The sequence below is a fragment of the Vicugna pacos genome, chromosome 1 (assembly GCF_048564905.1).
Source record: "Vicugna pacos chromosome 1, VicPac4, whole genome shotgun sequence".
In the NCBI taxonomy this organism is placed as follows: domain Eukaryota; kingdom Metazoa; phylum Chordata; class Mammalia; order Artiodactyla; family Camelidae; genus Vicugna; species Vicugna pacos.
This window is the reverse complement of record NC_132987.1, coordinates 31,567,865-31,580,799: the sequence shown is the minus strand read 5'-3', so window position 1 is coordinate 31,580,799 and position 12,935 is coordinate 31,567,865. Positions and strand designations below refer to the sequence as shown.

The following is a 12,935-nucleotide window of genomic DNA, read 5'->3' as shown; positions in this document are numbered from 1 at the left end:
TGCATGTTCAGGAGGAACTAAACTAAATAGTTCAACAGAAGAATAGATACTGCACCCAATACAGCAAGGACTGATTAGTGATCATACAAAATAACTGGATAAGAAGAAGGCTACCAATGAATTCTAAAACATGGATTTGTAGATTTGGCTGCTTGAACCTGATCTTCCATCTTTTAAGAGAATGTGTTTTGGGTTACCCAACAATTTGAAGGGGTCATGAGACACAACAGGGAAAATATTAAACCCGTGTAGGCCAGAAACCAAAAACCGGTGAACACAGAGTCAGAAATGGAAGTTCCTTGGAGAAGAAATGGTTTTGAGGAAGGAACAGAAAGAAGACAGTTGGACTCTGTCCAGTCACTGAGTCTCAACCAGGCTTCCTCGAGCAATGAAAGCCTCCGAGTGTATAAGTGTGATCCTACAGTTGCCACTGCCCACCCCACTAACACTGCATTGAGTAGGTCAGGGTCTTCCCCAGGAGCTAGCGTGGGGTCAGACTCAAATGATAACCTCCACAATGACCTGATGATACTCCCAGGTACCATCCTGCAATTGCTAATCACCAGCTGTACAGTGCCTTTGTTGCAGGCCATGCTGTTCCTGGAAAAGTCTGATCTATATCAAGAATGAGAAGATCCACTTAGAACTCACAATCACCCACCATCACTAAGTAGAGGGAATCTTCTAGTGTGTTTAGGATGGAGTAGAGTCATCTAGGAATCCCAACAGGAGGGCTGACCTTCCAGACTTGCCCCCATCTTTTGTGAGATGACACCACCTGGGTGCTGTAATGAGATACTGCCCCACTTATAATGAGCTGGGAATGGAAATTGATCAGGAAAAGAGTAAACTGATGAGGGCTGGCCAATGGGATTGATGAAGCAGGGGAGGAAGGAGAGAGCTTGTGGTGGGAAGGGGCGGAGAAGGAGAGACCCATGGCTCCATAATGTGGGCGTGTTAGCACCACATCTGAGGAGAATCGAGGAATATGCACAGTGAAGACCATGAGTGCCTCGTCTTGTCACTATAATCCAGGACCCCAGTACAGATAGGGCTGGACAGAGATACCACAAGGGAACTTTCTGGAGGAAAGTGCAGTGAAGACTCTGAATGGAGTGAAGTAAATGAGTGAATGAAAAAATGAAACGAGATGCATATCTGAGCAGATGCAAGAATAAGGTGGGCTTATGACATCATGATACGTATGATAGACAGCTTCAAAGGATTCTAACATCCAAGCCTTAAGGACCCATTTCATATGAGTAAAATGCTGTCCCCAAGTACCACTATCACAAGCGAGGACACTCTGGATGCTTCCAATAAAGAGATAAAGTTAGGAGACTGAGGATGGAGAGTCCAGTGGAGCAATTCCCTGTGCCTGATAATCCAGTGGACTGTCTGCCAGTGAAGAATGACAGCTTATCCCTTATACTCTCATTCAATCATTCAGCAAATATTCATTGAGTTCCACACTAGATTTCAGACTCTGGGGATTCGGCAATTAACCATACAGGTAACATCCCTGTCCTCCCGGAGTTCACACTCCAGTGGGAAAGACAGACAATACAGAAACAAATGAGAACGCTAAGAGGAAAACAGGGGTAAAGGAAGGAGGTGCTAATTTGGTGAATCTTACAGAGAAGTTACAATGAGGATTAGCCATTGGGGAAATTATGCACGGAAATTCCCGGTCTTGTACAATGGTCATCTCAAGAAGCAATTGTAGCTCCTTTTAAAAGCAGTGACCAGCTTCTAAATGCATGTGTTGTCACTGTGTGCTGAGTTAGAGTGCTGTAAAATTTCAAAAGCAGGGTGAATCAGTGACCTGTTACAGACCTTCCAAATGCTAAAGCAAGAACTTAGATACTTAATGAGCTGCACATGCTACACCCACACTCTACAAATGTCAGAGCTTCTATCTCATTCTACCTTAACAACTTAAGAGAAATATCATGGAGGGGAAAATAGACTAAAGACACAATTGGGTCAGAACTCCCTTATCTAAAAATATTCCACGTGACCCACCGAAAGCCTGTGTGTCCCTGCTGCTGGGGCCTCCCAGCTCCTGCCACCTCTCGCGGTGGGCTCAGCAGGACCTGTGGCCAGAATCCACACTCTTCTGCCCTGCAGCCAGTTTGGAAGAGGCCTCTTTCTTTAGCTGCTGCTTTAGTCTCTTGGGGTGGTTCTCTGAACCAGCTTTGTGGGTACCCGACTTTGGGGCAGGACAGTCCGAGGTAACGGTATGCTTGGCCCTCCCTGCCCTCCCACTCTGTCTGTCAGTGCAAGGGCCCTCACTCAGGTCCTGCTAATTCTCAGCAGCCCCACCCCACCAACCTCCGACAGCGCGAGCTCCTCCGAGGATGTGCTGAGCAAATGAACATAGACGACTGAATTTATGTGGGTCAATTAGGTCCGTATGTCTCTGAGATCCACCTCAGCGTGGACCTAAAGTTCAAGATGAAGACGTGGTAGCCTTGTTGCAGAGCTGTGGAAGAAGCAGACCTTGACGCAGAATTGGTAGCAGTAGCCAGGAGGCCTTTAGGACAAGCTTAGCAATTGTGTTGGCACCACAGCGCCACCTCCCAACCCAAAGCAGTCATTGCAGTTAGTTACTGACCTTTTTCCCACTGGCCTCCTCCCTGTGCTGAAACTATCCCAGCCTATTCCAGGTTGAAGGAAACAACAAACCCTTGACAACGAACTATAATATGTGATCCTGAACTAGATCCAGTACTAGCGGAGTAAAAAAATTCCTATAAAAGCCACTATTGTGTGGGCTGACAAAATTGGAACACAGGTGGTAGATCAGATAAAAAACAATTTACATTTAACTGAAGTTGGTAATTGCCCTGGGGGTGTGTGAGAGAATATCCTTACTCTTAAGCGGTACTGAAGGGTAGAGGGCCATGATGTATGTAACTTACTCTCAAAGGCTTGGAAAAATAAATTGGAGGTGGGGGAGGGGATGCAGGAAGCAAGGAGGTAAAGTCACGAGCAGAGTTTAAGGCAGATGGGGCAAAATGTTAACACTATGTTAAAGAATAAACTGCCTACAGATATTATATGTATTATTCTTGCAGCTTTTCTGTCAGTTTGAAATTATTTTCCAACAAAAAAAGTTTTTAATACTATGATCTTAAGACTAGATAGGCTGTCTAAAAATAGCTCCTCTGCTACCTGAACTTCCACCAATAGAGGTCTGTTTCTTTGTATATGACATACTTTACAGATACGCCAGGACCCCATCTTCAACTGGGATAGCTTTGCTTTCACCTGTTTGGAGTGTTCTTCTGCGTCATAATTGTTTGAAATACACTGTCCTAGAATTTATCTCCATCTGAACATTGGCACACATCACAAAATGTGTAACTGTAATCTGAGGGAGCATCAATGGGTAACTAGCTAAGGGCCAGCAGAGGAATCACTGGATGAGAGGCTGAAGTGCTAAAGGCATGGCGAGGTGTCCCATAAGTGAAAACGAGCCCTGGGTACAGAGGAGGAAGTGCACCATCATTCAGTAACCTCCTGATTTGCTGCTGAGCCAGACCTGCAGGGTCATGGGGCTAAGAACATCCATGGGTTCTGAGCCAGCCAGACAATTCTGACAACACACTCCTTCCAGATTCACTACAACTGCTCCATCTTAACTGTACAGCAAGGTACCTGTTTCTGAGATGGGGCAAAAGCTATCAAGAGAACATTTTGTGAAGGAAGGCCAAGGGGGTCACATGTCTGCCTTGCTTTTCTCCACCAGCCACCTGCAGAGGCCTGTGGTGTGGTTCAAAATTCCTTGTTCTTGGAAACTCCCAGACATAGAAAATTTGCTCCATCAAATATCTAACTGTTAGAGGATCAGGGCTTCTCAGAATCCCAAGAGTGTGCTGGTCATATATGACTTCTTATTTTTCCTCACTATAAAAAATGTCCCATTGTTGTACCAAAAGAGATGTTTCTTATTGTTCACCATCAGGGGAAATATACAGATTCAAACTTAAGCTCTGGTCTAGGATGGTCTGGATAAAGTGTAAAGATTTCTGCTTTCTGTGGTTCAGGGAGCTGAATGAAGTGCTTCATTTTCTTTATGAAATAGCGCATCCTAGTGGTACTCACAGGCACTGCAGAGAAATTTTGGAAGGGGTGTGGGTTGTTTTTTTTGTTTTTTGGTTTTGGGTTTTTTCCTTGAGCAAAAACACATTCGATCTATAGTTGTTCCTTAGTCAGGAAAACCAGGTCTCAAAATGCTTATTTTCTTTTATATGAAATGGCTGTCAACAATTTCTATATGAGAAAAGGCGGGTTCATATAACTCAGTGTTTGCGAACTCTGAATTTCCAATGTTTTCATTATGTTTGAAGAAAGTGTTCAAATAAAATAAAGCAACTTTCCTTCTAGAAAACCACAAGTGGAAATTTCAAAACAAAATGAAAATAGTATTTCAAATCCAAGGGGTACTCATCTCTCACTCTTGCTTAAATTTTAAAGCATTTTGTATCTAAACCGACACTTTTAAAACACACCTGTTTTAGAACTTCTGTTCCATTTAATAAGAAATAAACACTCTGCCCTATTCTGAATAAGCCCCTTTCACTAAGCCTTCCAGGCCCTTCCCCAGCAGCCTATTCAGGTTTCAAGTAATCACACAGGCTCTGAGCCTGGACCATCTCCTCGTCGGCAACGTCCCTCCAGAAATGCTGATGCCCGGAGAGCCACAGCCAGAGGACTCAGCAAATTAGCACAGGACCCGCGACCGACCAAAATGAGGCCAGTCTAAAATAAATCAGGTAGGCTTTTTTTTTTTTTAATGTGGAAAATACAACCCCCTGCACAGGTAGCACTTTTTCCTAGGCTTTTGATTTTCACGGTCATGGCCATAGCTACTTTTCAAGCAGATCTGAGTGTGCCAAGCGTTCCATGAAGAAAGTAGGTCGGGGAGTACGTGGTGAAAGGGGGCTGGCGGAGCCTGGGAGGAAGATGGTGAGTTCAGTTTAGGAACAAAAATAACTGTCAACTTCCACGCTGTGACGTGGACATTATGAGCAGCAAAAAAGGCAAGGGGGGTAGTCTTTCCTCAGGGCCCACTCTGTGCCCCTTTACATGAGAAGTATTATCCTGTGAGGAGGGGTTTACGGGTATTTTCCTTTTATAGATAAGGAATCAGAGGATCAGAGAAAGGGGTGGTGCGGGGAGAAGCTGGTCTTCAAATCCTCCAGCCAGGACACCACATTCTCACGATCATAGGACCCAGGGAAAGATTTTTCAGAGCGAAAACTAGAATCTTTAGAGTCTTCATTTAGAGATCGATGAAAACTATCAGTTAATGAATGTTTTCAAATGTCTTTGTGACAAGCTGGTAGGTGAGGAGGGTTTCTCTCTAGCTTTCCCGCCCTCTTCTTCAGGCCCCCCTCCCTGACCCTGCACATCCCGGCAGCGCTGTGTGGTGCCCGGACACCCAAGCTTTCCCCTTGATCGAGTCTAGAAACTTCCCTTCCTGTCTCCTGCTTTTGGGTCAGGGCTGGCTGATGCCCTGCTCCCTTCTTGGTCTGCTGCCTTTTGGCTTAGCTTACCCAGTCCCATTTTAGCAGGAGGACTGCTGCCTCCAGCTGAAGGAATTCCCAGGCTCTATGGCCAGCAGATGGGAGGGTATGGAAGCTACCAGTGGAGGTTTTAGCCCTTTTAATTTCCCTCCAACTCAAATATTTATATTGTAGACACAATGCTAGGCACTGGAAATACACAGATTGATAAAAGATGATTTTTATCTTTATATTACACCATTCGGAGAATAGTTTATTCCCAATGCTTCGTGAGGCCATTTTGATTAAGTAGGAGACCATGTGTGAAGTGAAAAGGAAAAAAATTATTTCTCAATAGATTCTAAGGATATATTCTGATAGGAGAAGCAAAAAATGTATATAAACAAGTGAGAAAAGGAGTGTGAAATGCTCAGAACTATGCAAGATTCAATCTATAGGTGTTTATTTTCTGCCTCTCTCTCTTTTTTAGCTATATCACCGCATACTTTTTCTTGCAACCTCTGAAAGATGCCTAAATGATGGATTCCTAGGATTGATTAAGAAGGTAGAGCAAACAAACTCGGTTTGTTAGGCTCCCAATCTGGCAGGCAGTAGGCTAAGCACTTCATTTAATTCTCACAACACTGTCGTGAGGTAAGTTGAATTAAGCCCATTTTACAGATGAGGAAACTGAGACTCAGCAAGGTTAAGTAACACACTGTATCTAAGATGCAGGAGAAAATATGGGGCTAGAGCACTATTTGTAGGGGAAGGGGGTGTTCCTGCATGTCTCTGGGGTCTTTCTGTTCCACAACTTCTGAAAATTTTCCCAAAGAAGCAATACAAACCAAGTGCAGAGCATGGGGGGACCACAAAACAGTATAAGCTCTAGTTGTTCTCCTCAAAGTGACAACAGCATACTTTTGAAAGCAAGATACACATACACACACACACAAACAACCCAAACTATATGGGACAAAGACAGGTCATGCTATGAGCGAGAATGGAGAGCCTGTGGGATGGATTTGCTTCAGCAACAGAGACGTATAAGAATGTTCTAGGTGGACAAAGTAATGAGTGAGACTCAATGCTTCAGGACGGGGATGGAGGGTCAGTGTGCCAAGTAGGACTGAAGCAGATTGCAGAGCAGGAAGAGCAGTGCCTGGGAGAGGGGACTAGAGCAGGCTGGTGAGTGTGACTGGGCCGCAGCACCCCCAGGAGGCAGTGCGTGCGGTGTGTGATGTGCGTGGTATGTATGGGGGGGGGTATGAGGTATGTGCGTGGTATGTGTGGGGTGCGTGTGTGTTGTGTGGGGGTTGTCTGTACGGATGTGTTGGCATGGGGTGGGAAGGCTGGGAAAAATGCTGATTGGGTAGAGAAAGCACTGGGACCCAAAGGACAAGGGTTCTAGCCCCTGGTTTGTTGCTGGCTAGAAAAGCAACTTCAGGCTGGTCACCCAGCATCTCTAAGCCTTGATTTTTTTCAGCTGTGAAGCAGGAATTGGAGCAGCTTATCTCGGAGGTCTTCCCACATCATTAATTCCAAAACTTCCCCCTCTCTTTTCTTATTTGCCCTCTCCCTCCTTCAGATCATGGTTGTTAGAAAATTTATCTTTGGCAAATAGCATAAATTTTTTTTTAATTTGAGAAATAACTGTTTTATTCCATTGCCCTGGACAAGCCCTCTCATTATAAAGTAGCAGAATCTGTGCCATTATTGGAGAATGTTTTAATTGTAAATAATTTCAAACTAATCAATGCAGTTTCTGTTAAACCCATATCACTTCTACTACAGCCACTTGTTATTTGATATGATGCCCTTGTTAATATTAATGAGAAAGAGCTTTAGCAATCTCACTGCTGTGCTTACTACAAGGATATTTCTGAGGACGTTATTCACGACACAAAGAAGGACCACAAGAGCTTTCTCTGTGATCTCCAGATCAGAAAGAAGTGTTCTACCATTGAGCAGCCAGCTCATGGCCACCTCAAGGACCCTGGGACTGCTGTGAAGAGCTCTGGTGCAGCGGGGAAGCACAGAGCCAAATCCAAGCCCCAGGGCACGGCTCCCCCGTGCCATGCTCACTCACCCCAGGCTGCCTTCCCTTCCTGCTCCTAACCCTTCTTGGCCTCATCTTTTCTTCTTTTTAATTTATTTGTATCTTTCTGAATGATATGCAGTTAGGTACCTTAAATAACTCTGGAAACAAGGAGGTTTAAAAATAAACACAAACAAAGAAATAAATAACCCATACAAGTGAGAATTTTGTTTTCTAGACCAGGGGTCAGCAAACTATGCCTGCTGGCCAAATCTGGCCTGCCACTTGTTTTTGTATGGTTCACAAGGTAAGATTGTCTTTTATATGTTTTAATGGTTTGGGAGAGAAAAAAAAAGCTGGATCTGTGGAATGAGAAAATTATATGAAACTCAAATTTCAGCATCCGTAAATAAAGTGTAACTGGAACATGGCCACACCCGCTCCTTTGCTTACTGTTCACGGCTACTTGCATCTACAAGGGCAGGCTTTCGTGGGTCGGACAAAGGCAGATGTGGTCCAGGAGCTTAAAATACTTAATACCTGGCCTTTTACAGGAAACATTTGCTGCCCCCTGGATTAGACCTTCATGTTACATCCGTTTGAGTTCCTCCTGGCTTGTGTGAGAATTACAAAACTGCTTCAAAGCTGGGTGTTTACCCCATCTTTACTCAATCTAGATATTTTGTGCTCTATCCATAAAACTACTTCACAGTATAGTTTTATCTTGACCCAAGCTCAGGCTCACTGTCCGGCTCAGAGTTCAGTGCTTTGTAACAGAGATAGCCTCTTAGAAATGACTGAAGGACCCTCTTGGATGACTATTTTATAGACACTAATAAAATGAATTCACAAAAAACTTCTATTTTTGCTGAAAATTCTAAGCCAACAGAAGGATCGACACAGCGACTTGGCACTTTTTACACCACATTCAAACAATTTCCTCTGGTTTCTTTTTGGTTGATACACGTGTTTGCATATTTACTGATTTTTTTTCCTCCCCTGGTCACCCTTAGTTAGAAATATAACCAAGTCTCCATAGAAACACAACATAATGCTCTCTCACAGATGATCGAGGGACCCAAGCAGCTGGTATTGGGCTGAAGGCTGCAATGGCATCTGACCAAATTAGGAAGAGAAAACAGCTTACCCGGCTCTTCCAGACCTCTCAGAATTCTAAGCTCAGCATGGAAACCTGCACAGATTGTGAGTTACTGCAGATTTTTAATTCTTTCTTTTCCTTCTGAGAATACTCTCTTATCTGTTTGTAGGTCTCAGCTATAGGAGGCTTTCATCCCCTGCCCCCAGGATGATTGCCAAGGCTCTCCAGAATAAGCAGGAAGACACCTACCTTAGTGAGCACCTACTGTGCGTTAGGCACTTACATGTCGCAGTTGGCCCCGCGTCACACGGTTTGTAACCTAGAAGGGCTGGGATTTGAACTCTGGTCTGAGTAACAGCAAAGCCCATCTCTTTCCACTACTTATGAAATCATACCCTTCAGAAAGAAGGAAATAGAAAAGACAGGTTGAACGAGATCTTCTGACATAGCTATGGTCTCTGTGGAGAGGTGGAAATCAAGATAAAGAAGAACACAGACGTCTCCTCACCTAACCCTAGCTGTGTTTACAAGAAGTCAAGGTCAGAAGCCGGGCTGGGGAGGAACCGAGAGAACTTGGATTCTCTTCCCTAAAAATCCCTCCCTAATGCTAAAGGAGGATATTTTAAATAAGGATAATTAGTAAGTGCCTTGAAAAGAGAATAAAGCGCTATGGACATTCAGAGGAAGGAGGTGTGCTTCAGGCTGGGCGGAGGGGGTAACGGACATACGTATCGGGAAGAGGGGGCAAAACATGGCAAGCTCACCGTAACTCAAAGCCTAGGCTCTTTTCTGGGGCCAATTATCTATTTAACTGTACTTTTCTCTCCTCATATTCTGATCTGGGAACAGTGGTCTCTGAAGCCCCATTTCTTACTAGTATGACCGAATGGCACGTGCAGTTGCCTAAGAGCCTGTCTCTGTGAGCGGGACCTGCCAGCCTCACTCTCCAGGGCGTCTTGAAGAGTCACCTCTGAACTGTGCTCTTAGACCGTGCAGAGGATGGGCTCTGCAGGAGGCCTGGGGAACCAAGCCGGGCTGCTCCCCTCAAGCAGGTGGGTGCCAAGCCCCCAACTTCAGTTAGGACGCCTCTGCTCTTCTGTTTCAAGAAAGTATTCCTTTGCTTTATAACCATCATAACCACTTAGAAAACACTGTCCTAGAACATATTTTGTCTCATCATTGGCACACATCACAAAATATGTAATTGATAATTAAACCAGGGCTTTGAAAGAGGCATGCCCTCTGAAGTTTTATACAAGAGTTCACAGTGAGACCAACCATCGTGGGACAAAGATACAAAGGCAGATCATATGGTAAAAAACGAAACAGTCCATCCTCACCTGACCTATATTCCAACCACTGTCACCACTGAGGGTCAAGGAAAGCATGGAGAAGAGAGGGAGAGAACTTGGAGAGGCGGAGAGGCAGAGAGGCGGCAGCTCGCTCTACCAAGGACAGACCAGGAAAGATGGGTGAGGAATGACGGCATCTCCTGCTCCATCCCAGTGTGTGGGGCCAGGGGCTCTCTTGGAAAGGCTGTTGGATGCTTCCTAGGCTCCACTTCTAAAGCATGATGGGGTGGGCTGTCCTATGTTTATACACCCTGCAAACCTAGAAGAGGTCCTTCCTCTCCCACACGAGCCCTTTATTGTATAAAGAATCTGTGTGAAATACTTTGCTCTCCAGAGAGGAGCCATCTCATTCAAAATTGCTTTTATTAATCAAATTGGCTGATAACTAGAGCAGTAGCTATTACATTAAAATAGACCTTTAGATTATGGAAAAATAAAATCATTTAGGGACATCTTGTCCACACCAAAACAATCTTATTCTGTGAACCAGACATTCTGACGTGAGCTAAGACAGCTCTTTATAAATGCTAAGGTTTCCTGTTTTTCAGTTTGGGGTTTGTTTTGTTCGCTTTGTTTTCAGTTTTCAGCATCCTTGTCCTTCTGAATGGCTTTTACTCAGCCTCCTGGATGCTTAAAACTTCAGGCATTTGTCAAGGAAGTATTTGTGCAGGCGCTGCTGGGTGATCTGGCTAAGCACAGACACACAGAGGTTTGAATGATAACTACTCTGAAAAAGAATGATACTTCCCATCTCAGAGCAATTTTAAAAGATTATACCTCCAACCCCATACCAGGAAAAAGTGTCTCCTTTTCGTTAATCTTTTACAGAATAAATGATGGTGTTGGAAGGTTAAAGAACAACCAGTAATTTATCCTGGGCTACACTGATAAAAAGTGCTGTCATTTTAAGAACTTGCTCAGTTTCAGGAACTCTTTTATTAGCTATTAGCACGACCGCATGATTCAGGCTGAAAAGAAAATAACAGCCTTCAAACCCAGGCAGCATTAAAAAAAATTCTATTCTTAATTTATAAATTCCCTTACGAAGAATAGAGCCCCCATTCTTCATCATGACCTGCTAAACACTTTTGCTTAAGTATCAAGCCAAAGACATTTCTACTGGCACCCGGTTAGGAACTTCCACAGGTGAACTTGTCTAGCACCATGTAATCTTTGAAGCAAAGAGAAAGTAGACAATTTAAAGCTTGGAAAAAGAAGGGAGCCCAAGAAGAGGGCTCACGGCACTCATTTTTCTTTTCCTGTTTCTCTGCAGTGTTTGTTTTGCTCTTCCAAACCCTCTTTCTTTAATAACAACCATCTTTGACTCCAGCGCAGTGCCCTGGTTGGATGCCATTACAACCAGCAAGTACCTGTAAGCCATGCCCGTCTCTGCCCTGGTGGTTTCCTGCAACGAAATTCCATGGACACGTAAAAACTTCTCCAGATATTTCCGTTCCGTTGCTCCACTGGGCCTAACAGGCCAGCAGGCTGTCTGAGGAGGAGGCTTGGTTACAGCTAGGTGACGTCTACATTTCAGAGCTGATTCACTGGATTTGGGCAGACCCAGCTTGGGGCTGGGGATGTCTGCACAGGCAGGTTTATACAGATGCATGCTTCAAAAACCCAAGGAAGCCGAGCGAATTTCACAGTACTTAGCTCTGAGACTGGCTGTATCTTGCTCTGCTTATCTTGGGTTATCTGGCTTTGGTATGCCCCTAAAAAGGATCAGCTTGTTTTCCTTAGACGTCCTTTATTGCTTTTGTATGCAAGGAAGCTTGTGAGTTCCTGGCAGAACTGCTGGTTATAAGTCCCTGCCGAAGCTTGTGCAGAAAGAAGCCTGACAAAGGCCAATCATATTTCTTTTCCCTATAAAGTTTGCAAAGTTGAACTTAAGCAACCTCATATTGGCCCTGGGGGAAAAAAATATGTGCACCCTTCCCCATGTCTTTCTATTTAGGTAAAAGGAAATATTTTGGTGGGCTATGGGCCAAATGCTCTGTTCTCATAAGGACCATAAGGCCTTAGGGATGATTCATGAGTGTGTAATGAGACCTCTCCAAATCATCGAATATTTCATAATCAAGTAATTTATATACTAGTGACATGGTTCATTTGGGTGAAAGGCCAACCTTTTTCTTTTTCAGATGCTGTAGTCAAATGGTAGGAACTATCAACAAGATGGCTGTAAAAAGCAAAGGACCCACACAAACATGCCCAGCTGATTTTTGACAAGGATGCAAGAGCAGTTCAACAGGACCAGCTTTTCCATCAACAGTGCTGGAGCAACTGGGCATGTATGAGCAGAAACAAAGTAACTCAGCAAATGAACCCCTGACGTAAACCTCATATTGTTAACTCAAATCGGATCAGAGACTTAAATGTAAAATGCAAAACTATAAAACTTCCAAGTAAAAACTTAGGCGAGAACTTTCAGGACCTAGGGCTAAGAGAAGAATTCTTAGACTTAATGCCAAAAACATAATCCATAAAAGGAAGAATGTGTAAGTTGAATCTCATCAACATTCAGAACTCCTGCTCTGTGAAAGACCCTGTAAAGCAAATGAAAAAAACAGATTACAGATTGAGAGAAATCGGTCTTTCACATCACATATCTGACAAAGAACTTACATCCAGAACATATTTAAAAACTCAAACCTCACCAATAAAAGCATAAACTATCCAATAAGCAAATGGAAAGAAGGTACGAAAGACTTTTCATGAAGAGAAACAACAAACAAGCATATGAAAAGGTGTTTAATCATCAGCCATCAGGGAAAACGCAAACCAGATCCACAATGAGCTGTCACTACACACCTACCAGAATAGCTAAAATCAAAGTGGTAATAACACTAAATGCTGGCAGGGATTCAGAGAAATTGGATCACTCGTAAATTGCTGCTAGGAATATAAAATGGTGCCACCACTTTGAAAAG

General features: G+C 43.8%; 1 protein-coding gene across 2 annotated transcripts in view; it reads right to left on the bottom strand.

Annotated features, from left to right (window-relative positions):
* KCNAB1 (potassium voltage-gated channel subfamily A regulatory beta subunit 1) overlaps nt 1-11,758 on the bottom strand; it is a 319,197-nt gene extending 307,439 nt beyond the window's left edge. For both annotated transcript variants that reach the window (XM_006200878.4, XM_072959617.1), the window contains exon 1: nt 11,373-11,758. In XM_006200878.4, coding sequence (XP_006200940.1) covers nt 11,373-11,614 — 242 coding nt within the window. In that variant the 5' untranslated portion in view covers nt 11,615-11,758. The remainder of the gene's footprint in view (nt 1-11,372) is intronic.
* Nucleotides 11,759-12,935: the final 1,177 nt, after the last annotated feature.